The sequence below is a fragment of the Nuphar pumila genome, chromosome 1, assembly GCF_984573655.1.
Source record: "Nuphar pumila chromosome 1, dmNupPumi1.hap1.1, whole genome shotgun sequence".
Taxonomy (NCBI): Eukaryota; Viridiplantae; Streptophyta; class Magnoliopsida; order Nymphaeales; family Nymphaeaceae; genus Nuphar; species Nuphar pumila.
Window position 1 is genome coordinate 27,217,406 of NC_143249.1, and position 26,659 is coordinate 27,244,064.

Below are 26,659 nucleotides of genomic sequence, written 5' to 3' on the forward strand. Positions count from 1 at the left end.
CGATCCTCTCTCTCTCTCTCCCACATTTCACTCTCACTCCTGCAAGACCTAATTCCTGAATCAGATCTGCCAGCCACGACACAATGGACCTCTAATCAGAACCCAAGGAAGCATATGGCCTTCTCCGATCCTCCGAAGCGGGCTCGCCCGGGCCCATGGCCTCCTGCCAACGACACCACCACCGGCGGATCAATGACCACCTCCTGGGCCAAGAGGGCTGGCTTCAAGACCCGATTCTCAGGCGAGACCACCGCCAGCGCTGGCGACTCCGGCCAGATTATCGCTCCTCGATCTCTGGACAACGAGGTCCAGCCGGATCTGGAGTCTGGCCACCCCCGCCCGACTCCCGCCCCATCCCCCGCCCCATCCCCCGCCCCCGCCCCCGCCCCCGCCGTGAACGGAGTCCAGGAGGCCGAGAAAATGCAGCCCTCCACCGCCGGATCCGCGCCGAAGAAGAGTCGGGATTCGTACGCGTCGGCGGCACCCAAGACCGCCCCTCCCAACGGCCAGCAGCAGCGGCAGGTCCGCGCAGATCCCGTTTCCAGACCGAGCCGGGATGACGAGCTCGACGCCGTCCCGCACTCGCACGACGGCGACGGCTTCTTTCCGCGCCACTCGCACATGAAGTACGAACTCAGGGACACGCCCGGTCTCGGTAAATCTCGAGTTTCGTTCCGATTTTTGTTTATTTGGTTTCAATCTGAGATCCCAAAATAGCGTTTTTCTTCCCCCTTTGTTGATTTCCTTCGATTTCCAGTGCCCCTTGTACTGTACGGAGTGCAGCATTACGTTTCCATGGTGGGCTCGTTGATACTGATTCCCCTCGTGATCGTCCCAGCAATGGGAGGCACCAGTGTGAGTGTCTATTCCGTGATCTGTTGGCTCTGCTATCGTTCCAAAGTTTTCGTTTTGGTGCGTAGAATTGGTCGGATTTCGGGTTAATGCTGTTGGATTTTGGTGGGAACAGGATGATACCGCAATGGTGGTGTCGACCGTGCTTTTCTTGACCGGTGTAACGACGCTTCTGCACACGCATTTCGGTTCTAGGTTGCCGTTGATACAGGGCCCATCGTTTGTGTACCTTGCTCCGGCGCTGTCGATGATCATCTCGGCGGATATTCAGGGGAAAAACGGAAATGTAGGTGTCATCGTTCCCTTTTTTCTCTTATATCACTTCTCAATTCATCTACAATTTTGTTTTCGCCCGTTTCTGAGAAATCTCTTTGCAATTGCTGAGAGACATCTGTGTACAGGGCTACTGAAGCTTCATAGAACTTCGACATCCGAGAATCTTCAACAGCTTATTTTCTTCTTTTACCATCAAGATGGTTCACTAACTAACATTTCAGGTGCTTTTGTGGCCCCACCACGGCGATACAAAAGCGAGGCTCGTTTTTCTCGCAGTTAATGAACCTTGTTTTCAATGCTAACACCCCCTTTCCACGGTGGAGGGGGTGTCCGACTTTGATTTTGAGGAAGGAGGCTTCGCCGCGTGACATGCTGAAGAGCCTCCTTTCGCAACAAGCAAATACAACCTTACAGAATTTAACAAAATTTTTGTTTGGAATACTTGTCATGGCACCATGCGAGTTTGCACCAGGGACGATGAATTTGAGTACAGTGAATGTCCTTTTCCTGGTTTCAATCTGGAATGAACAATTTTATGAAGAAAGTGAAATGTGAGTTGCTTATCCAAGATTACGAGTTGCACATGATATGCATTGTGCCTTGTATTTTGCAATCATTCTAGCTTGCTGAAGAACCAAATAAGAGTATCAATTTTTGAGAGGCAAAAATTCTAGGTTGGATTGCTTATTCTCTCAATAACCACATGCTTCATTCGAATATATGATAAATTTAATGATGGTGAAATTCGTGGGTGAACATCTAGGACTGCAATGCTGGTTGTGGAGCCTCCCATTGTAGAACTGTTGCTTCTTTCATTGAGAATGCATCTTTGGCCAATGGTTTAGGTTGCCTAATGTAATTTGGAAGCTTATAAAACACCACCTGACATGACTCGACATGTGTTGAGTATATTAATTATATTCTTTTTTACATATCTTGGGGACAAAATTTGATGCTGTCCGGAATTAGTCACCTCTGATTCTGTGCGTGTTGGGGTGCTAAATTATATTTATTATGCATGTGTTTCTTCTTATGGTTATCAATCACAAATATTAAGCAGATTGCGTTCATCATTTTGGGTAGAATTTCTTGCTGATCTACTAAATTGTTTCTTTGATACTGCTCTGGGCTATCACTTTTTCATTTTTTTGATTTGTTGCTTCAGTGCTTTAAAACCTGACAGAATGAGTGGTCACCATGGTTAACTGTGAATGCCCTTATTTGAAGAAAGTGGAAACACCAGATTTGTGGTTTGGGGAAAAAATGTCATTAGTACTCTCTGTGGATCTAGTTTTGAGGCGCCTGTAGGTTCAATTGGAATGAAATATATAGGTTTGACCAAGTAATCTCTATGAATGGATCATCTATTTGTTTTCATGGATCCGTTCACTTGCTAAGAATGCCATATCGTACTGCTTTTCAGGAAAAGAAAAACAGAAAGATAAACCAAATCCAGAACATTTCAATGTTAAGTTTTTTGGGTTATAAGTTCCTTTTGTTTATCTGTTTTCATATATCACGTGTATTTAAATTTATGATCTGATGTCTTTTTTTGTAGTTTTCATAATCAAAATCACCATTTCTATTGATCGACTGGTATTTATTTTCTGGTTTTACCAACTAAATTTGCTTAAGCAAATTATCAATCTGATCTTTCCACCAATATATATATATATATATATATATATATATATATATATATATATATAGAGAGAGAGAGAGAGAGAGAGAGAGAGAGAGAGAGAGAGAGAGAGAGAGAGAGAGAGATTGGTTTGGTCTCATATTTTGCTTCATATAGTCTTTGTTTACCTCCAATCTGATTATGCATTGACCATGAACATAAGTTGCTACCATCTTGCAGAGCTTCAAGCATATTATGAAGGAGTTGCAGGGAGCGATACTAATATCTTCTGCATTTCAGATGATAATGGGATACAGTGGTCTGGTGTCAATCATTTTGAGGTTAGCTTTTCAACATGCTGTAGTCCTAGTAAAAGAAATTATGCACTGTTAATTGTGCTTCTGAGGTTTATTGGTTTACTTCTCCACTTGCTCGGTGTGCAATATTTTTCTGGATGGTTGTGTTTAGGTCGTGAGAAATTTGACCCTGAGCCTGGCATTCATAATGACCAAAAAATGATGCTGTTTCAGGAAATAACACATTATCAACACAATATTTTTTAAGTGTTACTGGCCGTTATTTATATCCCTTCGTTTATTAACAAGTTGAATCCTAACTTCTAAAAATCTTGTTATTAACCATATCTATGTTATAGTTCTTTCATATAGTTAAAAATATTTCATAAATATTCCACACATATATGCATGTAAATATGAAAAGTATCAGAATAAAAAAACCATTTTCACTATCCTTTGCCATTGCATTATTCGTGGTCACTGTGCTGGAATTGGATCTCAAGCCAGACCAGTCCTCCTGAGCCCACTGCTGATATTTTGAATCCAAACATAATTTAAGTGACTTACAATTAGGTTAGAAGTTGTTAACGTTATTTGGCATATTCCAATGCAAAATAAAAATTTCCACAATTTATTTAATATCAACATCTATTTGCTAATTTTCTGGAAACATTGTTATTATTGCTGTTTTTAAGGTCTGTAAGGTTTTGATTGGCTGTTAAATGTCTTTACTAGCATCTGCATTTTTATCATTTCTTTGCTTATAGGAAAGTTGACTTTGATTGCATGTAAATGTTGACTAGGTTGGCCTGATTGAAGAATTAAGTGAATCCATATATGCATGAGTCTATTCTAGAACTTCAGCATCTGCTTTTGATGCTTATTTCCATCTCTACTTACTCACCTTTGGAAGACTCATAATGTGTCTCTCCCAAGGTTGCCAGATTAGGAAGCGGAAGCGGGAAACAATATGGAGAAGCGATGCATTTTAAAATGTATAGGAAGCGGGAAGCGAGGAATATAAAAAAGAAATACAAGAATTGAATAGGAATCAAAATGAAATACAAATAAAAATTTAATGACTTTTAAATATAATAATTAATTTTTTAATAAAAGCTAAAAATAATGACTATCAATTTAGAGAAAGCACATAGAAGTTAGTGAGAAGCGTAAGAGAAACATTTTAAAACATGAAAAGTTGAGTGAAAAAACGTATAAGAAGAATAGATAAAGCGTGTGAAAAGCATAGGGGAAGCGTGGGAGAATCGAGGTTCTCATCAAGTTTCGAAAGCGAAGAGCATCGCGCTTCCAAAGCGAGTTTCCGAGAAGCGGGCTTCCCACCTATCTAAGAAGCTTTCGGTAACTTTGGTCTCTCCTTCATAGGCTAGGTGGTTCTCTTCCTTCCTCTTCTCTATCACTGCTGGAATTAACCATCATTGTCACACTATATAGTTTTTTCAAATGTTGTTTGTATCGTACCATATCGTATGATACAGTACAACACATATTGTATTGATGCAAGAGATCGATACGATAACACTCAATGTTATCATTATTGGTGCGTATCGACCTGTATTGGCCGATACATATCGCATCGGCAGAATTTCGATAAGCTACAGAGCCAATTCAGCTGATTTTTAATAAATGTAAAAAATACAAAAATATTTATTTAATATTATTTTAATGATTTTAGCACGTGTCACGTAATGATTGACACATAATAATTTATTATTATTTTGAGCCGATACAGAATGATTTAGTTGAGTATCAGTATCGGCCAATACATCTGAATCGTCAGCCCAACGATTCAAGGCCGCTACCGATACTAACAACATTATACACACCCGTATCTTGATACGGGTGTGCATCATATGTGTATCACATGTATCGTGATAATGCATATCATATTATCATAAAATCATGCATTTATATGTGCTTTTATAGCTTAAGTACTTGTGTTTATGTTGTTTTGGGTACAGAGGAGCTTTGGTTTGAATTTCATCAGAATATGAGTTAAAACGAGGAAATTAGAGCATTTTTTGGGAAATCGGATCCGTACTGATGTGAATTGGATCCAGATTCGATCCAAAACTCTTTTCAATAGACTTCAGATCTAATCCATATTCCATCTGAACCAAAGTCCATAGATCTAATTAGAAAAATAACAAAAATATCCTCCTTGAAAGTGGTGCAGGGTAGTTTTTAGGAATTTTAGAATGTTTTAGGTACTATTTTGAAAATAGTTTTAATAAGGCCTTATTTTGTAATTTTGTAAAAGTATGTCTATAAATAGGGGACGTCCAACCATAGCTCAGTGTCTTTGCCTGGGGTTTCACGCCACCCTCCTCAAACCCTTGCTTCCCTCTTCTTTTTAGATTTCTTATTCTTCCCCCTTTCTTCTTTCTCGCCTGCAATTTCTAGATTTCTTCTTTTTCATCGTATTTTGTGTTTCTTTTTCGTTGTTTGGATTCATTTTTGTAGCAGGTACCCACGGTTGAAAACTTCAACTTCGGATTTGGTGCGAACCACCATCTACCATCACGTTTGGTGGTCGAGAAATTCCCCCCTGCAACCGACCAATCTCTTTTCTTCCACCACCGATCTTTCCCTTCGTTAACTCGGTTTCCAATCGTGTTGCAGCAAAAAACGCAACTCTAGCAATAAAAAGATGTTTGTGGCATGATACCCGAGGTATAAGTCATCTCTTTTCTACCCCAAAACTCGTCGGGCAGCCCTTGAGGTGCGCCTTCCTCCCCCTCTGTACTTTTCAGTTTTTATTTTTACTTTTTTTTAGAAAAAGAAATAAAGAAATTAAGTCGTGACCATTTTTCTTTTGAGTTTTGTTTTGGGTTTTTGATATGTCGTGTTATTTGTCATCTAATGTCAGTTTATAAGGTCTGATCGTATTCTTGTCAGAGTTTTAGTCGAGTATTGAGTCTAATGTCAGTTTGTAAGTTTGGATTTGTAAAACCTGTTTGTATTAGTTAGTTTAATAGTTTATTTTTATATTTGCATTAATTAGATTAGTTTTAGTTTAGTTTAGATTAGATCAATTTCTTTTTCGTTGTAGATTTACGTTTTTATAAAATAAAAATTAGGCATAAATAGTCTTTTGTCGATTTTCTTGATTTTCCTGCATATTATTGTCTTTCTATTAAAATCGTTAGTTATAGTTTAGTTTTTTTTATTATTCACATGATTTTCAGTCCAGATTAGGTTAGATCTAGATTAGTTTAATTTAGATTAGGTTTTTATATTCGGTATTTATTTAGATTTAATTAATTAGGAAATTTTAATACTAGCCGATTAGGGTTTCTTGCATTATTTTTAATTCTTTTTAATATTGCGTTGTTAGATCTAGTTTTAAGTCGTTTATTTTTGTTAAGTAAGTAATTAGTTCTTGTTGATTAATTTTAATTGTTGTTAATAATTAGTTTATTGATAAATAGATAATCGAAAGTTAAAATAGATTAAAATAATTAGTTTTTATGTCGGCAGATGAGAATAGGTTAATTTTCTGTTTTTAATTAGTTAAATCTCTGTTATTTTAATTCCAGAATTTGATTTCCAGAATTTAGATAGAAAATAATTGATTTATTCTAGTTATTATCGCATGCTGTTTAGTTTTTAATTTAGCTGATTTAGATAATCTTAATTATTCTGTTTAATTAGTAGTTTTAAATTCACATTGATTCCTGTGTTATATTGGTTAGATTAGCATGATATTTAGTTTAACGTAATTAGATTAGTTTAATTAAATTCAATTAGATTAGTTAGGGTAGAATAGAATAAATTATTTTTGCTAAATTTCCTTCCTTGCTTAATTATTGGTTTTAGAATAGTTAATATTGATTTTCCTTTAGTCATATTTTCTGTAGTATTTTCAATTAATTCTTTAGTAGTTTAGATTTAATTCATTCACGTTAAATTAGTTTAGTTTCCAATTTTAATTCTGCAATTAAATAGAATAGTTAGATATAGCCGATTTCCTGTTTTAGTATTCTTTTTATCGATAAGTAGTTAGAGTAATTAGTTTAGAGTAGTTTCTTTAATGTTAGTTTAATTTATTAGTTAGATTAAATTTAGTTATTCACGTCAACTTAGTTAGTTTTGATTAAATTTAATCTTGTATTTAAAATGGAATAGTTTGTAATTAAATAGTTGCCGATTCTTGTTCTTCTTTTTAATTCATCGAATTAGTTAATTAGATTAAATATTAGTAGCCATATAGTTAGTTATTATATTATTTCCATATTTGTTAGTTAGATCAGTTTTTGTTTTAAATTCCGTACATCATAGTTAGTTAGTGTTAGATTATTAGTTAGTTAGTTAGTTATTAGTTTAATCATATTAAATCTTTAATTTTTTTTTCGGTTAGTTGTTTCAAGTAGTTATTTAATTAGATTCCTTTTAGTTTGAATTCTTGTATTTTCGGTTATTGTTTCGTGATCAGTTAGGGTAGCTAAGTAGTTAGTTTCTTTTGACTTTTGTTAATTTCACCATAGAATAGTTATTTTACATTTTCATTATTTAATTGTATTAGTTTAAATTATTCTTTATTATTCGATAGATAGTGTAGATTTAGTTTTTTTTAGAATAATCGATAGTTTTTATTTAGTTGATAATTATAGTTTAGTTCTTAGCTTAGATTAGTTAATTTTAATTAATTCTTGATTGTTCTTTTTACTCCAGTATTTAATTTATTTAGTTAGATTAATTAATCCTTTATTTGATATTTATTTCATTAATTGTCTATAATAGGATAGGATAGTTTTTCTTTATTTTTATTTTACAGGTCCTTTACATCTGCATCATAATAAGGAAGGAGGGTGGGCTGAGGTGGTCAAAATATTTTTCTAAAGCTCCTTGGATTTTTGCTATAGGTCCCTAAGCTTAGTATAGAATAGTTATTTTTATTGTTTTTATCCATTTTTATTTTAGTTCGCATTGTAACTAGTGTAATTTCCTTTTCGAGGTATTAATAAAGTTCTTTTGTGAATTGTGTTGCTTAAATTCCGTTCTTTGAGGAGACAATCCGACTTGCTACTCTGCAACGAGTGCAAGAGCTGGTTTTAAATTATTATTTGGTGTGCAGTTCTTGGTTTAAAAATATTGTTTTCAAAATCAACACCATATTATACAATACGGTGCTTGTAGACTAAAAAATGGGCAAAACAGTGCTTTTGTGTTTTTCGGTTTTAAATCTTTTGAGGGCCGAAACCCTCATTCGTATAGAACATATTGGAGAGCTTCCCACGCACCCTAAGAGTCGTGAGACCGTTTTTAGGGCTGATCTTTGCGTCGGGGAGATGGCTTTCATGATTTCGTTAGGTAAGAACACATTTCCACCGTTTTTTCACCCAAAGAAGTGGGTTAAGGTAAAAATAATGCATTTTCGCCTTTTTTCTATTAAGATTGTGTATCTAATATATATGTATTCAAATATATGTAAACCGAAATACCCATCAAAGGTATTTCGGTCATTTTACATTATAATAGTGGTCAGCCCATTATGGGTTGACTTTGTACTTTTTTATTTTTGTGTTTTGTATTATATTTTTAGTTTTGGAACATGTGACCGATGGGACAGCTCCAACTAGCTCTTGAAGCTTCTCCCAATGGTCACAAATGTGACCGTTAGGGGCAAGCCCAACTGCTAGTTGGGCTGCCCCCACTCTCCCTCTCTTGTTATAAATAGAGGTTCTCCCCTTGTATCCTCTGATGCTTTATCAAACATTTTTTCAATACAAAAGCATATATTTTTTATTCTCTTGGCCCTTGCGTGGGTGATGTGCATTGACCCATTAGTGGTTCTTTGTGATTTGGTTGTGTTCTTGTAAGCCCGAGACACTCATTTGCTTTTGTTCTTATTTTATTACATTTTTTCCTCAAGAAAATGGGATAAAGTAAAAAATCTTTATTATGAATAAAATTACAAAGCTACTACTCCACACTCCTCCATCATACTACTCCACACTCCTCCATCAAAGATGACATCAGATGATCCGACATGACAATTGAGCACTTAAGTAATGAGTGAAAACCGATTGAAAATTGGGTGCAATTATTGCTATAATATTTTTGTTTATTTAATATGAAAGTATGAGCCATTTGGCATGTTCTTAATTGCAAGATGTTTAATATTTTGCATTGTTCTTGCAAGTTAGTTGATGTTTGATGATGTCTTATGCAACTCATAGAAACATAAATGCTTCATATGTGATTTTATGGTTGCATTTTGTGCATTTCATCATTGTTTCATGTTATGATTTTTTAATTTTTTTGCTATTTTTTTCGGATTTTTATTTTTTTTTATTTTGTTCAAAATTTATGATTTTTTACGGTACGATACCTATCTTATTTTGGGCCTGACCAATATGGGTTACGATACAATACTTATAACCTCATGTTTTTCCCTTTGTCCTGCATCCATCTACAATATTAGCTCCTTACATGTTGACACATTTGGAGGGATGTCCTCATCATCCGCCAGCCATGTGCTTAGGAAAAGCTTCCAATGGAGGGGCAGTGAAAATGTGTATGCTCCTATGTCACATATGCATGGGTGTGGTTAGCGTGTAACATCTGTACAAAGGGTATGGCACAAAATTTCTGAAAAGATTGTGTGTTATACACACACATACACGCCTAACAAAACACATGCAAAAATGCACTCCTACGCTATGCTATTTGTTTCAAATGCTCCAGATGTGAAGGTGTATACAATCTCACTTATGAATTTAAACCATAAAGCATGTTAAAGGCATATAATCAATTAACAAATGATGATCACAGAAACAAATATGATGTTGAGTGTAAACTGCACATTGTTTTGATCATACGATGAATTAATTGGTTGAGTGAAACTCAAAACCTAGTTGACCAAACCAGTGTAAGAAGATGAGTGTAAGAAGATGAGCTCCTTCAAGAATGTTTGCTAGATCACCAATAAGCTATGTCACATGGGTGCGGGTGCGGGTGCGGGTGCGGGTGCGGGTGCGACACGGGTGCGGCACAATTTTAAAATTTTTGGACACGGGGACTCGGCAAAAAAAAAAAAAAAAATATATATATATATATATAATTTTATTTTATTTTTAAAATGCCACAACTGACAGCATAGTCTGTGTGTCTGTGCACAGGCACAGGCACAGCACTGTGCACAGGCACAGGCACAGGCATAGACTGTGCACTGTGCACAGGCACAGCACTGTGCACAGGCACAGCACTGTGCACAGGCTGTGACTGTGCACACTGCACAGACTGTGCACAGTCACAGTCACGCAGCACAGTCACAGTCTGCACTGTGCCTTTTTTTATATATATTTTTAAGCAAAAAAAAATAAAAAAATGGTTTTTTAGGGACATTTTTGGACTCGGTCAAAGTTGACCGAGTCCAAAATGTGGACGGACTCGGCCTGGACTCGTTGACCGAGTCCGACTCGGCGTTGACCGAGTCCGGGCCGAGTCCGAAGCCGCACCCGAGTCCGCACCCGTGTCGGGGCGTGTCGACTCGGGTGCGGCACCTCCTTAGCCGAGTCCGTGTGACATAGCCAATAAGGAATACTCAAAGAGCTCCAACCAAAGTATCAAAATGAACAATCACAAGAACCAAGAACGGTTCACACACAAATACCCAAAAAAGGGTATTTAACAAAAAGAGAAAAAATAACAAATCTTATTGATGGTGATCCACACAAAAAACACATACATATGAGAGGGGCAATGCCCCATATTTATACACAATAGAGGAGCAAGTGGAGAGAGTCGTTGGGCTATTTAGAGCCCAACGACTCTTTGTATTTTGAGTCAAATATTGACTAGTCAAAATACACAAAAAGTAAAAGAAAAAAAAAGACTAAACTAAAAGGAAAGACATAAAAATTCCTAGTTAGCCTAGGTTATGATACATTATTTAACACTCCCCCTCAAGCTTACGGTTAGACAACCGAAAGTTTGTCCAAGAGAACGTGAAATCTAGGAAATGCGAGAGGTTTGATAAAGAAATCTGCCAGTTGATATTCTGAAGACACATAGGGAAAATCAATAGTGCTGTGTAGGAATTCCTCTCGTACATAGTGACAATCCATCTCAATGTGCTTGGTTTGTTCGTGAAATGTCCGGTTGTTGGCAATGTAAATAGAACTTTTGTTGTCACAACATATTCGTGATGCTCCTATACTCTGAACACCCATATCATAAAGCAATCCCCTTAGCCATACTATTAACATAGTAGTTGTAGCCATGGCTTTGTACTCGACTTCAGTTGATGAGAGAAAGACTTTCTGTTGCTTCTTGCACCTTCAAGAAATCAATGATTCACCTAAAAATACACAGGAACCAGTAGTTGACTGTCGATTATTTGGATTTTCTCTCCAATCCGTATCAGTATAAGCAATTAAATCTAAGGAAGAAGAAACAAACAAGAAAAGTCCTCAAAAAATGAATATACCTAATAATACGTAAAACGACTCACATATGAACAGTGGTAGGAGCATGTTGAAATTGGCTTGCTGTGTGAACGACATGCAAAATGTCAAGAATTGTAACGGAGAGATAAGATAGTGCTCCGACAAGTTGTTTGTAAGTTATTTGATTTTCAAGTGGTTCTCTATCATTAATCTTCATTTTGACATTTACAACTTCAGGAGTGTCAACCCTTTTCTCATCTGAGATACCAAATCTGTCAACAATATCTAGAGCAAACTTTGATTGATTCAACAAATAGCCTCTAGAAGAATAAGCAACTTCTATATCGAGATTTTTTTTTTAAAACCTAAATCACTCATTTCAAAGTGTATTTTGAGAATTTTTTTAATGTTTTCAACTCCTTGTTTATCACTTCCAGTGATGATCATGTCGTCTACATGGAGGAGAAGGATAATAATACCTGCATCATAAATCTTAACAAATAAAGTTGTGTCAGTAAGACAAGATTGAAAAAACAAAATTAAGCATAACTTGACTAAATTTGTCATACCAAGTTTTTGGGGCTTGTTTAAGGTCACACAGAGCCTTGTTTAAACGAAGAGCATTTCATTTAGGAATATCAATTTCAGGTGGCGGTTCTATATAAACTTCTTTAGCTAAGCTGCCGTTGAGAAATGTATTTTTGACATCCATTTGATATATAAGCCATTTCTTTATAGAGGCAAGGGCTATTAAGGTCCTAACTGTGGTCATTCTAGCAACTAGTGCAAAAGTCTCTTTATAGTCTATTCCATACTCTTAGAAATAACCCTTGACAACTAATCTGACCTTATATCTTTCAAGAGTTTCGTCACTCTTGGTTTTAACTTTATACACCCATTGACAACCTATAGGCTTTTTGATTGGTGAAATATTCTGAATAGTCCAGGTATTCGCCTTTTCTAAGGCATTTAATTCTGTTGTCATTGCTTTTACCCATTTAGAATGTTTCTTTGCTGCAACATAGTTAGAAGATTCTATGTAGAAAGTATTAATGCAGTGTAGGCTTGATACTTGGGTGAAAAAGACTTATAGGATATAAATTTTTTAGGGGCTTTTGACACTCTAGATGGCCTTTTTTGTATTTCTTCATGTTCTTCATTACTAGTATATTTTTCGAGAGCCTAGAGAATTGAATACAATCTTGATTATTATGAAATGATACTGCACATATCGTATCATTTTTATCTTCTTGGTTTTCATCAATCTCACACTCATCAATCTTTGAAACTAAATCCAATAAAAAAGAAAACTTATTTATTTCTTTAGTGTTCTCATTTTAAAAAAAAACTTTTCTTTTCCAAAAAGGATACATTTCTTGACACATATAACTTCTTATTTTTAAAGTCAAAACATTTATAGCCTTTTTGATAATTTGCATATCCTAGAAAAACACAAAGAATAGCACGAGGAGAGAGTTTATCATTTTTGTCAGAAAAAATAAAACACTTTTATCCAAATACCCTAAGCTTAGAGTAATCTGGAATTTGTTTGAAAAGTTTTTCAACATGAGACATTTTTTTTAAAGAGGAGGATGACATTCTATTAATAAGATAAACCGCAGTTAAAGTGGCTTCGACCAAAAAATCTTTAAGCACTTGATGTGTAATAAGTAAAGTTCTTGTTGTTTCTATAATATGCCTATGCTTTTTTTCAGCTAAACCATTTTGTTGAGGGGTATAGGGACATAATCTTTAATGTGTGATACCGTGTGGATTTAGATAATCTTTAAATTCTTTTGATAAAAACTCTCTCCCTGAATCAGTACGAAAGATGAAAATATTATTTTTAAATTAATTTTTAACTAGATTATGAAATATTTGAAAGTACGAGAAAACTTCAAGACTTATGTTTAAGAAAATAAATCCAACTATGTCTTGTAAAATCATCCAAAAAAATTACATAATACACAAAGCCACCTTTTGATATAACAGGTGTGGGTCCCCATATATCCGAATGTATTAACTCAAGTGGTCGAGAGGAAACAAAGGTTCTTTCTTGAAAAGGTAATCTCTTCATTTTACTAAGAATACAATTTTACATGTAAAGTTTTCAAAATTATAAAAAAAAATTCATTTTTGGAAAAAACTGGATCTTGGATATTTTAGGATGGCCAAGTCTCATATGCCATAGATTCAAATCCACTTTCTGAACGTTACAACACAATGTATTCTTGGGTATTTCCAAAAAATCTATGTAGTATAAGCCTCTTTCTCTATGGCCTTCTCCAATCAGCTTTCTTGACTGACAATCCTGCACTCGACAACCACGAGAGGAGAAAAAAACATTACATCTATGGTCAGATAATTGAGAAACAAATAAAAGATTTAAGTTAGGTTTAAAAATATATCTAATTTGTGGAATACAAAATCTTTTTGAATTTTGAAAAATATTTTCAAAATTTTCTACTCCTTTTATCTCAAGAGATGTTTCATCAGTGGTGAAGACGTTTGACCCACTTGAATTATGACATTTGGATAACATATCAATATTTGGTGTCATATGAAAAGAGGTACCTGAGTCAACAAGCTAAAGAAATTTACTAGGATCGGAGATGCCGAAGGAAGAGACCGTGACTCCAATGGATGAAAATGCTCAGTTGAGTAGGGATTGAAGTGCCTCCACTAATTGAGTTAAGGACATGTTTCCAATGGATGGTTCATTTGATTCTTATGGAGGTCCAAAAGAGACAGCCTTCTTCTTGTAAGGGTTTTTCAATTTTGGACAATATGTTTTTATATGTCCTGATTCATGACAATAGTAACAAATGACTTTTTTTCTTTCAAACTCATTTCCTTGCTTCTCATCATTTGTCCTCCCATAGTGTGTAGGTTTGTAGGTATGAACATAGTTTTTCGGTCTAGATACGGATATGACGAAGTCATCGTCACATTTGGAGATTCTTTTTTTAAGCCTATTCTTCTCCATACTTAATTCTTTTATCGTATCTTCTATCAAAGGGACTTTCTCTCGATGAAGGAGAACAAATTTGGTAGATTAAAACTCTGATATCAATGTATTAATAAATTGAAAAAAATGCTTCTCATCTATTTGATTTTGACGGAGCTTTATGTTTTTCGGAAAATGCCATTTTTGTTCAAGAAGAGCTAATTCTTTCTATAATTCGGACAAGCTATTATAGTATTCTCTAATGCTTTTGTCCCCTTGAACTATATTTCGTACTTTATCTTGTAAATTGCATAGATGTGTAATATCTTTAAGGGAGTACATTCTTTTAAGATAGTCCTTCAAATTTTGTAAGTCTTGAACACTTTTTGATATCGACACTACTAATGAGCCAATATATAATATTGACATGTCCCATTATCTATTCCTTCTACTTTTTCTCGTAAGTAATAATGACCTAAGTCACACGGACTCAGCTATAAGGTCGATGCACCCGCGTCGACACGCCCCGATAGGGGTGCGAACACGGGGCATACACAGTCAACCAAGTCTCGAACTCGGTCAATGCACTGGGGCCGAGTCCGTCTACATTTTGGACTCGGTCAACTTTGATCGAGTCTATTTTTGTCCATTTTAGGGCAAAAGACTTATAAAAACTTAAAAAAAAATTGATCTTTTAATATATATATATATATATATATATATATATATATAGCCGTGTCCCCTAATGGACACAACTTTGACCGAGTCTTATTATTGTTATATATATATATATTTTTTAAAAATATATATACATATATATAACGGTGTCCCCGTGTCCAAAATTTTTGAAATTGCTCCGCACCCGTACTCGTACCCACACCCACACCCATGTGACATAGGTAATGACCTTATTTTTCTCAACCTCTGTAAGAGGTATTTCTTTCTCATCTTCTAACTTTGTAAGGATTAGTTTGGGTCACGGATCAGTCCTATCCACTAAACCCCACAACCCCTTTTCCCGTATAAGGTGCTTCATAATTGAAGCCCATGTTACATAGTTAGAGTCATTGAGCTTAATGGGTTTAATGATGACATTATCATTGTCATCAATTTTACAATATTTGAAAAAGAAAAGGAAAGAAAGAAAAATGGAGAAGGAGAAGAGAAGAAAGCGAAGATAACAAGTACTCCACCACCGATAAAGAGCACATACACTCTACTAAATAAGCACCTTTTACACGATCACGATCTCACAAGTACTAGAATAGGATTTGCAAAAGAGCTTCACCTCCTTTTAAATTTTGAATAACACGTTTCCCGGTGTACCGAAAATAAATTTAGCTTGATCTTATAGCTCTGATACCATGTAAGAAGATGAGCTCCTTCAAGAATGTTTGCTAGATCACCAATAATGAATACTCAAAGAATTCCAACCAAGGTATCAAAATAAACACTCACAAGAGCCAAAACGGGTCATACACAAATACCCAAAAAGGGTATTCAACAACAAGAGGAAAAATAATAAATCTTATTGATGGTGATCCACACAAAAATACATACATATGAGAGGGGGCAATGCCCCATATTTATACACAATAGAGGAGTAAGAGGAGAGAGTCGTTGGGCTCCCAATGGCTCTAAATAGAACCCCATTGGGAGCCCAACGACTCTTTGTATTTTGACTTAGTCAAATGTTGACTAGTCAAAATACACTAAAAAAAACTAAAAAGTAAAAGAAAAAAGGAAAAAGACCTATACTAACTAAACTAAACTAAAAGGAAAGACATACAAGTTCCTAGTTAGCCTAGGTTATGATACATTATTTAACAACCAAGAGTACCCATTACCGGTATGAGTACAACACGAGTGCCGTAGCCTTGTAGAATACCCATGTTACATAGGTATGCTATGAGCTGTTCATCAAAGAGAGACATGCCACTTAAAAGATAAAAATCAAAGAGCAGTGATTCATATTTTCATAGGGTGGGTTATCTCTAGCTGCTTTTAGAATGCCACTGATGAGGAATCTATGTTAGGTGACAGAATATGCAATACAAATAGTGCTAACATATCACTTATATTGACTTTTTGACCCATATTCTAAGTAACTTTGTGTAAATGAACCAAATAAACAAGTAAAAGCAAGTAAGCTCCTAACTTTGTAATTGTGCACAGTCAATTTCCAGATCTAGGCTTCATCAGAACTTGGTTCTCTTGATTTTCTTTTTATGTATCTTTTCCTAGTAGTAGTGATGTGAAGACAAGGTATTAGAATACACAATAGGAACAGTCAAGTGCATTCCAATTGAATAAAGGCAGGTTATCGTAGGAGCAGGTTCAGGTTGGTTGATCATGGAACACTGGTCACCACAATGTGGATCATGGATTGTTAGCTGCCTTGATTGCCTAAGGATTTTAGGAAAAGAAAAATTTACAAAATCCACAGATCCACTTGGAATTGCAGAATATCATACCGAGTACAAAACTACAAATGCATAAAAGACCAGCCCAAAACCATCTAAACTTTCAAACACTTGGCCATCTTGGGCAATACATTCTTTGGCCGTGAAAAAGCTGCATCTCATCTAAGTATATTTGTCATTCTGAAACGATCCAAAACATTCTGTCTTTTGGTCACAGATTATGAAGGTTACTGTTTATGGAGAACAAGTATGCTATGAATATATTAGAATGCAGCTAGGAGTTGGACCAATAAAGGATAAAATAAGTGAATGCCATTTATGATGGTCTGGACATGTAGTAGGAAGACCTCTCACGGCACCTGTGAGAAAGGTTGACATGGTACACGTAGGAGGAGGCAGGAAAAGATGAGACCACTGAAGACGTGGAAGAAGGTAGTTTGAGCCTTTGAGGTGACATGAAAGATTGTAAAGTGATCAAAGTTTTAGCTCTAGATAGACAGGAATGGAGAAATAGGACTTGTAAAGCCGACCCCATGTAGTTGTGATAAGTTTTGATGATGGTGATGATGAAGAATGCTATGAAGCCCATGGCACAGGACAATGTCCAAAAATAAAAGGGAAAAAAAAGAAGAAAACCTGGGATCATGCATTTCATTCAAGCACACCCATTCTTGATTTAGTTTATTTCTTACCTATAGCTATGAGTTTATAAAATATATCTAAACAAAGAGAACAAACAAGCATTGCTGTGTGTAACCTCTTGTAATTTATGGAAATATAAATGAAAGCATCCAGGCATGCAAGCTATGTCAAAGAAGTAGGGGTGCAGCTTCAGGATATGACAGGATTTTCTAAAAAGATGGGTATGGGTTTATGGCCATATATATATATATATATATATATATATATATATATATATATATATATTATACAATGGAGTTGTAGACTGTTAATACGTGCTAAAGGTATAAAGCATGTTAAGGCTGTACAATTAACTAGCTTAATAATCAATACATATGTAGTTAACATTGAGCTCTTTTGATCCCGAGTGTTATCTATTGATTGGATCATCAAATGGATAAAACGGATCGAATCAAGTCCAAAACTCAGTTGACCCATACCCGAAGTACCCAAGTACTAGTGCGAGTACAACACCGGTACGAGGGGCTGGTAGAAGTACCCATGTTGCATAGCACACAAGTGTTGAGTTCTTTTGGCTAGGTGCAACACTTATCCATGCAATAAAATCATCCGCAAACAATGATGTGCTTGATTCTGTAAGGTGTTCAATAATTGATCTTGTCTGTTTATGTGTATTTTTATGTCTTTTTCTTGTGGAAATTTATTTTTTACTTTATTTTTGCATGTGATAATTACATGCATATACAAAACTATCACCATACATATGCATATGCAGTGACATGTGCAAGCTCATTTGGCTTGTGCATATACTTGTTGACTTGCACCACTATTCATATGTGATTGTTTCGTATTTAAAAGGACTGAGTTTGATATAACATCATTCTCTCTTTATAGATTAAATGCTTCTTAATTCATTATCAATTTCTAGGGCAGAGTCAATCCAGTTTCACAATAGCTTATTCCCTTGATTTTCGATCTTCGGCCATGAATTAATGGAAATCCATTCTTGAACTCTGGGTCAAATTTTTTAATTTTTGCATGTGATAATTACATGCATATGCAAAACTATCACCGTACATATGCATATGCAGTGACGTGCAAGCTCCTTTGGCTTGTGCATGGATTCTAAAATGCTATATTGAAAGGTTAATATGGAGGGTAACAATTAAGATCTTCCCATGATAGCTCACGAAACCAGACAGTCATCTTTGTGGTATCTGAAGTATCCAATTTTATAATGAATGAAGAATCATCATAAATTTGGTGGTTAATATATATAAGAACTAAGCTGCAATTGATATAAGAAAATATTTGAGGGCATAACAACTGTCATGTTGGTTTCCCTCAAAAAAAAAAAAACTGTCATGTTGGTAAATCTGAGATATTATTCCAAGTATTGTGGTAGATATTTTCTGATTTCTCTAGTTCTCTTCATTTATGCCTTTATTCTGGATAAACTCTGCACTTACTGACACTCTATCACGGATTATGCTCCATTCAGGTTGATCAATCCAGTTGTTGTAACCCCAACAGTGGCAGCTGTTGGTCTCTCCTTTTTCAGTTATGGATTCACTCAAGTTGGTAGCTGCCTTGAGATTGGTCTGCCTCAGATAATACTGGTCATCGTTTTCGCTCTTGTAAGTTTCAAGACTTTGATACTGCTTGTTTTCTTGTTATATTTGGACTCCAAGATGTTTATTAGCTATTAACTATTTGATGTATTTCTTCTTACTATTGGTTACATGTTACTTTTGTTTGTTATTACTGTCGATACATTCTGCATGTTCTAGATAGTGATTTGTGTTTTCGTCTGCTGCAGTATCTTCGTAAGATATCCATTTTTGGGCATCGAATATTTCAAATATATGCAGTAAGTCAATACTGTTCAGCTGTAGTTCTCTTCATTAATGTTTGTTGACATCAAAGAACAGGAAAATTGTTACTATCCTTCATCTATGAGTTGAAATATCATGCTGTTGATTATTACTTAGTTGGCTATTCCTTACAGGTCCCCTTGGGTCTAGCAATCACGTGGGCCTATGCCTTCCTTCTTACAGAAGCTGGAGTTTACAATTATAAAGGTTGTGATGTAAACACACCTGAATCAAACATAGTATCAGAGGCTTGCCAAAAGCATGTGCCAAGGATGAAGAGTTGTCGTGTCGATACTTCACATGTGCTAAAAACTTGTCCATGGTTTAGATTTCCATATCCATTGCAGTGGGGTATTCCTGTCTTTCATTGGAAGATGGCTCTTGTGATGTGTGTAGCGTCCATAATTGCATCAGTTGATTCAGTAAGTTTCCATTTCCTAGCTTGGTAAACAGTGCACTGGTTCTGCATCTGTTACCTTCTTCTTCTTTACAGTATCTTTTTTGTTTCTTTTGAATAGAATTTTTGTATGATGTTCCTAAATGGTCGTTAAGATTTAGTCTTTACAGTTCATCATTTCCTTGTAAAGCATTAAAATTTTCAAATCATAACTTTGTGTCGATGCCGATGCATGAGTTTTTGAGTGATAGCTGATTTGTCATTTAATTTAGGTTATTTATTTCTTTTTTATTCATGTATGCTTGAATGAATCCTTAGTTTAGTTAAGCTACTTGGGCACTTGTAACCTTTTAGAACTTGTTGACGGTGCAGAACATGGTTTTCCTGTTCTCCCTTCAAGTGAACTTTGCCTTTATGATTGTCCACAAAACATGTCTTTTTTGGACAAGATGGATTTGGTCTGTTTCTCCTGGACTTAATTGCTAAGAGCCTGGTTCTTGCTTGGTCAGCAGATGTTATTATAAATTTATGGACTATGATATAAGCAGGCTGTTGGGCCTTCTATTTAATTTAGGTCTAAGTTGTTACCTAGATCTTTTTGTGTGAGTTATGTTGCTCATGTTGAGCTGGAACATCAAGTGATAAAATTTTCTGTTTATGTTTTTTTCTTCAGATAACAGTTTATGATATTGCAAATCTCTGATTTACTGCCTTGGGTAAGAACTTATTATTAGCATGCCATTTTGCTACCTTTCCCTGCTGGTTGGGTACTATTTTTTGATTTTCATTGCATGATTTTATGGTATAAGGCTATAAGCTATAATGGATTTTAACAAATGTCACCAAATCCATGTCGGTTTTGTGAAGATCCTTGTCAAGAATATAGGTTAATTGTCCATTATTGCAGAAGAGTTTGCAAAAGTGAGACATGCACACTTTTGGAACTATAAATTTTGTCCTGGTGCTAATTTTTTCCGTGAAACTGTTGTTTAAAGTGATTTGAAATTTGTTTTAGGAAAGTCACTATTCCATGCTTGTATTCCTTGTTGTCTGAGGATGTCTTTATTGCCTAAGAAAATTCTTTGTTTTTGGCATCGATAGTTTTGCATCTCAGTGTGTTGTATAATCTCCTGGTAACATCGAGTATGAGGGCTTGCAATCTAGATTGCGAATTGCAACCTCACGAGTGTTCCCTTATTGCTTTCAAAGGATGAATGAGTTTGATATTTGGATGTAGGTTGGATCATATCATGCAGCCTCTTTGTTGGTGGCATCAAAACCTCCAAGTTCTGGTGTTGTAAGTCGGGGTATCGGTCTGGAAGGTCTGTCAAGTGTCCTAGCAGGACTTTGGGGCACTGGAACTGGATCAACGACCCTAACTGAGAACGTGCACACTATTGCTGTGACTAGAATGGGCAGTCGAAGATCAGTTGAATTAGGAGCTTGCATCTTGATAATCTTATCTCTGATTGGTACTTAGTTTCCCTTACTCCATGTTTTCGTATTGCATTTAATGTTGGGAAACCAGATCACCCAAGTTTTCGTCAATAATTGAACACATTTATCTGTTGCCTGGCAGGTAAAGTTGGAGGGTTTATTGCTTCAATTCCTCTTGTCATGGTTGCTGCTCTCCTTTGCTTTATGTGGTCCATGCTTACAGCACTAGGGCTTTCAAATTTACGATATAGCGAGGCTGGAAGCTCTAGAAATGTGATTATAGTTGGGCTTTCTTTGTTTCTATCTTTGTCAATACCAGCTTATTTCCAGCAATATGGAACCGTGCCAAATGCTAATCGTTCTGTGCCAAGTTATTTTCAGCCCTATACTGTTGCATCTCATGGACCATTTGGCAGCAAGAATGGAGTATGCTTCCTTTTGTGTTCCTCTGTTGTTTTATTTGTTGTTTTTTTCCTGTTTTACCCTGTTTGAAGTGTTGGAGGAAGGTTTGTGATTCCTATCCAATCACCTTGTCTTTAGCATCTCATTACCATACGGAAGTATTAGTTGGATCTCATTTCGTATGGGCATCTTTCTTCATCGTACAGTGGTATGGCTTGTATATGCATGGTTATGCTCAGACATGCACATGCAAATTCATGAACCATGCTGTTAATATAAATGTGAACTGCATAAAGGGTCACATGCAACAGAACACAAACATACAGCAATCTGCTGACATCCATACATATGCATGTGTGGCACAAAAGTAGATATAATTATCATGTTCAGTGACAAAGTTACTGACTTGCTTTTTTATGGCTTACACAGGTGAACTATGTACTGAACACATTGCTCTCATTTCACATGGTCATTGCATTTTTGATTGCTGTGATTCTAGACAACACTGTCCCTGGCAGCCGCCAAGAACGAGGTGTATATGTGTGGTCTCGAGCGGAAACAGCAAGGAGGGAGATAGATGTTGCCAAAGATTACGAGTTACCTTTTAGATGCGGTCGGGTTTTTAGATGGGTTAAATGGGTGGGCCTATGAGGTGAGCTTAGCGGTTCCATTGTGATTTATGTCTCATAACTAAATCCGGGTGATGGCAACTTGACTGAGTTCCTAGTTTCATCACCAGCTTTATATTTTGGTTTCTTAATTTTCCGTTTTTCTGTGAAAGACCACCATTCTAAATGTGTGTAAATACTTTTGCTTGTTCAATGTTTACTAGTAGATGAGTGACTGAGATGGACATTCTTCTCCTTGTTATGCAGAGTCGAGACGAGCTGAAGTTTTCTGTATCACTCGATGGAGGCAGTGGGTTTGCAGAAAAGAAAGGAATTGGTGGGTGTACGATAGTTGTACGAGTACGAGCTCTTCACGGTAAAAAGAAGAGGGAAACAGAAAAGAAACGCTGTAATTTTAAGAGATTTTTGAGTTGCTTTCTTGAAATTACACAGGCGTTATGTGAAGGATAAGAATTCATGAGCACAGTGTTTGCTTGAGTTTTTGTAAATGTATGTGATTGCCCTGTATGAAAATATCTTGGACGAGACCTTTGGGTTTTTTTTCTTTGAGCATGGCTTGAAATATCAGTGCCTTTGTTCATTTTTCAGGGTTTGAAGTGAATCAGGGCTCGGTTCTACATGTTAACCAGGCTGACTAGGGTGGTCCCTTTAGTACAAAATGAGACGTAATTTTGCTGCATATGCTATGAAGCTTGTGTTGGAGCCTAGCATTCTATACAACCATGGTCGGACTGGGACCAAATGGGGTCCAAAGTGTCAACACATATTTGACCGGTTACCTTTAAGAGGATAAACTGTGTTCTGAGCCGACCCAGTTGGAAAGATGTAAGTCAACATTCTTGTTGGGTAAAGATGCGTGTCCTGACTTTGCTCTTGAACATGGGTTCAGCTTAGGTTGTGTGTTAACTCGTCACCTGCATGGCTGCAACATCTACGGTTGTTGTTTCAGTGCATTTGCTGCAGTTCAACTTGTCTGCATTGCCCTAAAGAGTTCTGCCCGAGTGGGATGGTGCCTAGGCTACTAGGTGAGAGTGGTCTGGGTTCAAATCTCATGGGTGTCGGCCCCTTGTACATTAAGCCGAAGCTAGGCGACTCCCTAGGGGCTGAAGGGTGCGCTTTGGTTTTATGCTGCCAGAGAAGCGACCGTAAGTTTGGCAGGCATAAGTCTAGCATGGCCAGGTCTCTTACTCTGGGGTGGGTTCCTCTGTCCATGAAAAAAACCTTATCTGCATTGGAAGATGCACCTGGCCGATAAACATGATGCTTGCACAAGCTAGGTGGTGTCACTTCCTCGGCTCAGTCAAATGCTTGCACATTTCACAACCAGATTCATGGCAACATGAGAGAGAGAGAGAGAGAGAGAGAGAGAGAGAGAGAGAGAGAGAGAGAGAGAGAGAGAGATTATTCTTTAGGGCACATTTGTTGTACACAAACTGGTGAGAGAGAGAGAGATTATTCTTAAGGGCACGTTTGTTGTACACAAACTGGTGAAGAATAGCCGCCCCAATCATTGACCAGCAGTTATGTATGAAAATAGAATCAGAACAAATTCATATATGTGAACTTTCGGGGGATCCACCAACTTTCCCTACCTAACTTGTTCCAGACACAACAATCACTGTTTTCCTATGAAAATAAATTTTATATGATTTTGCTATAATTTAAATACAAACCATTGAGAGATTCTTCCCTTTTTCACATATGAAACAAATGGGCCATAACCAACGGGGGGCTCCATTTGTTTGGTAGGAGCTATTAGTTCACGTCACCTTGTGTTGGGACGTTGCAAGTTCAAATCCCAATGGTATGATATATAACTGGTGGGGGTCTGCCTAACCGCAGCTTGCCTATAAAAAAAAACAAAAACAAATGTGCCCGATAAGTTTTATTTTTATTTTTCAACTCATAAAAAAACTCATCTTTCAATCGATGATGCATTCGATCAATAAATGGCATATCTTCATAGTGTACGGACTTAGTTTAGTTGGTCATGCAACAATGGACCTAAAACAACGGCTTAGTTTAGTTTAGCCAAAGATGATGGATGGCATGACAAATGCTAGCTTCTGAACTTAATCTGGCTTGAAGGATTTGCTAGGCCCATAACATTTTCTTGGCTGTAGTTTTATGCTTCTAAAGGATCATAATGAAAAGGTTGATGAGAGAGCTTTGCTTAAAGAATAACAAAACAAAGAATTCCTCTCGGAATATTCCTAAAAAATAGAACTTGAAAAAAGTGTTTCTTAGATATACTGGACTTGTGATACCCCACTATGTAGCATGTTTTATACTTGACAATTAGTTATCCGTCACTGTTAACCCCACTTTACCAGTTTTGTACAGAGTTCCAGAAGAACTCATTCTACTTGTGCTAAGGGGATATCTCCTATATATGCTATTTATCATCCTCATATACCAATGTTTTTCAAGAAAATTGTGAAGGTTGAACATTCTCATTGTATAGATATTATGATTAGATAATGCTGGAGACGATATTACCATCTCTTCATGTTTGAAATTTCAATGTTTTTTTATTTTTATTTTCAAGATTCATGGATTCCAAATTCTAGTTGTTTCTATCATTTGTATCTTGGAAGATGCTTGACTTTAATTTATATCGGGTGCAACAATGAAACAAAGTTCCTTATGTAAAAATAAAGGTAATAAAAAAAATAAAGATATTTGATGAAAATCATGTCCTTTATGATGTTAGATATCTTGGGATATGCTTCACTTAAATTTATATCGGGTGCAACAATGAAACAAAGTTCCTTATGTAAAAATAAAGGTAATCAGCATCTTCACTTGTGGTATCTTATTGATTAATTCAGCTGGTCATTCTTACTTCCTATGTGGTATACCTGCTATATAGTTAGTCTTGATGGAGTTGGTTTCAATCATCTTTGGTGTGCGTCCTTCTATAGTACCAACAAACTCTGGGCTATTTATAAAAATAAAAATTAAAAAACCCTTGAAGCTTCCCTGCCCCCTGGGAAATACACTGACAGTAAGGGATGCCACCCGTTGGGTTTCGAACTTGTGACGTTCCATCAACTTGATGACACTAATAAATCGCCCCAACCAGATGAGTGGATCCGGGCTACTACATCAATTACTTTGCAAAAGTACTCGACCCAAGGTTTGGCTGCTAGGCATCCCTGCTCCTTTTCTCACCAAGGGGTTTGGGGATGCATGACATACAGTGATTATTGGTCCATGTGCCTTGCAAGGTACTGAGTCTGATCACTGGGTCTCCTCTCGCCATCTGAACTCTCCTGTCTAGAAACGCAAGAATGTGTATGGGTGTGTGCAGGGGTGTCAATGGGCCGGGTTTACCCAGACTTGACCAGGACCAAACCCTATAAGGTGCGGGTATGGTGACAAATAAGAAGACCTGATTAAGACCTGGGTAAGGACCCGAAGGTCTGATTAATACATGGAATCAAGTATAGTTTGTGAAATTTTATACTAGACCTGAACACGACACGAGCTCTCATTAAGACCCACAAATTTCAATGTAAAAATGATAAAAATATTATTTTACAGGGTCTGGTTCAGGTCTGGTTCATGTAGTTCACATCGAATCCGGGTATGGTTTATCTTATAATAGACCCGATTAGACCAAGGTCCAGACTCGATACCATACCCCAAAATCTGGTAGAAGTCTGGTTCCACATGAGTCGAACCAAACCCTATAAGTTGACACCCCTAGGTGTGTTTGTTAGACTATGAATTACTATTTCTACTAAACGAATATTCTTTCTTGATTCCAGCTGCGGAAGATTTCTGTACTTTACACATCTAAACTTACATGGTAGAAAATAAAAAATATATCAAGGCATGTAGAAATAGAGATGTCAATCTGACTCCCTTTAGCTGTTTTTGGCAAGCCCATATCATATCTGATTATAATAAGATGCAAAATGGTTTTGATTTTTGCTATTGACGGATATTCGAATCCGTTCACATGATGTAAAAAAAAAACAGATTTTTCAGTATCTGAATCCAAATAAGAATTTGCATCCATTTAGACAACATCCAATCAGTCGATCAGTTATGGTATTCGCCACATCCACGTTTACATCCCTATGTAGAAAAAGCTCCAGTTTCCTTCAGTTTCCATGGAAATGTCTATTTGCCAGGGATGCAAGCGCCCTAATCCCGGTAAACACGTGAAATGGGTTTGCCTAGTGTCACTAACTTAGTTGTTTGATGTATCCAAACAAGAAGTTTGGATGCTCCTATTTACCAAGCAAAATGGGGTTGCTTGAGAAAATGACCCACGATAAAAACTTAAACCATGGAGGGGGGTATATTATTATTATTGCTTGAAGAACAAGCCCCAAAGAAACCCTGCTGCCACGTATAAAGGATGGAGAGTTTTCTGATAGGTTTGAGTTTTAAATTGGATAGAATGTAATCTTCATTGCTCATTTTCAGTTTTTTTTTCTT

At 36.4% G+C, this 26,659-nt stretch overlaps 1 protein-coding gene across 2 annotated transcripts; it reads left to right on the top strand.

Moving 5' to 3' along the window:
- Positions 1-22,745, top strand: LOC149848481 (nucleobase-ascorbate transporter 12-like). 2 transcript variants are annotated; one of them, XM_090011640.1, is made up of 11 exons: positions 1-655; positions 758-855; positions 968-1,138; positions 2,990-3,090; positions 18,970-19,105; positions 19,288-19,338; positions 19,477-19,764; positions 20,977-21,211; positions 21,319-21,602; positions 22,008-22,230; positions 22,454-22,745. In XM_090011640.1, exons 1-10 carry the CDS (start codon positions 115-117, stop codon positions 22,227-22,229), a joined length of 2,127 nt encoding a protein of 708 aa, XP_089867766.1. In that variant the 5' UTR covers positions 1-114; the 3' UTR covers position 22,230; positions 22,454-22,745. The 2 variants fall into 2 exon arrangements, with proteins under 2 accessions (XP_089867766.1, XP_089867774.1); XM_090011648.1 differs by having other exon boundaries at positions 21,325-21,602.
- The last annotated feature ends 3,914 nt before the right edge of the window (positions 22,746-26,659 follow it).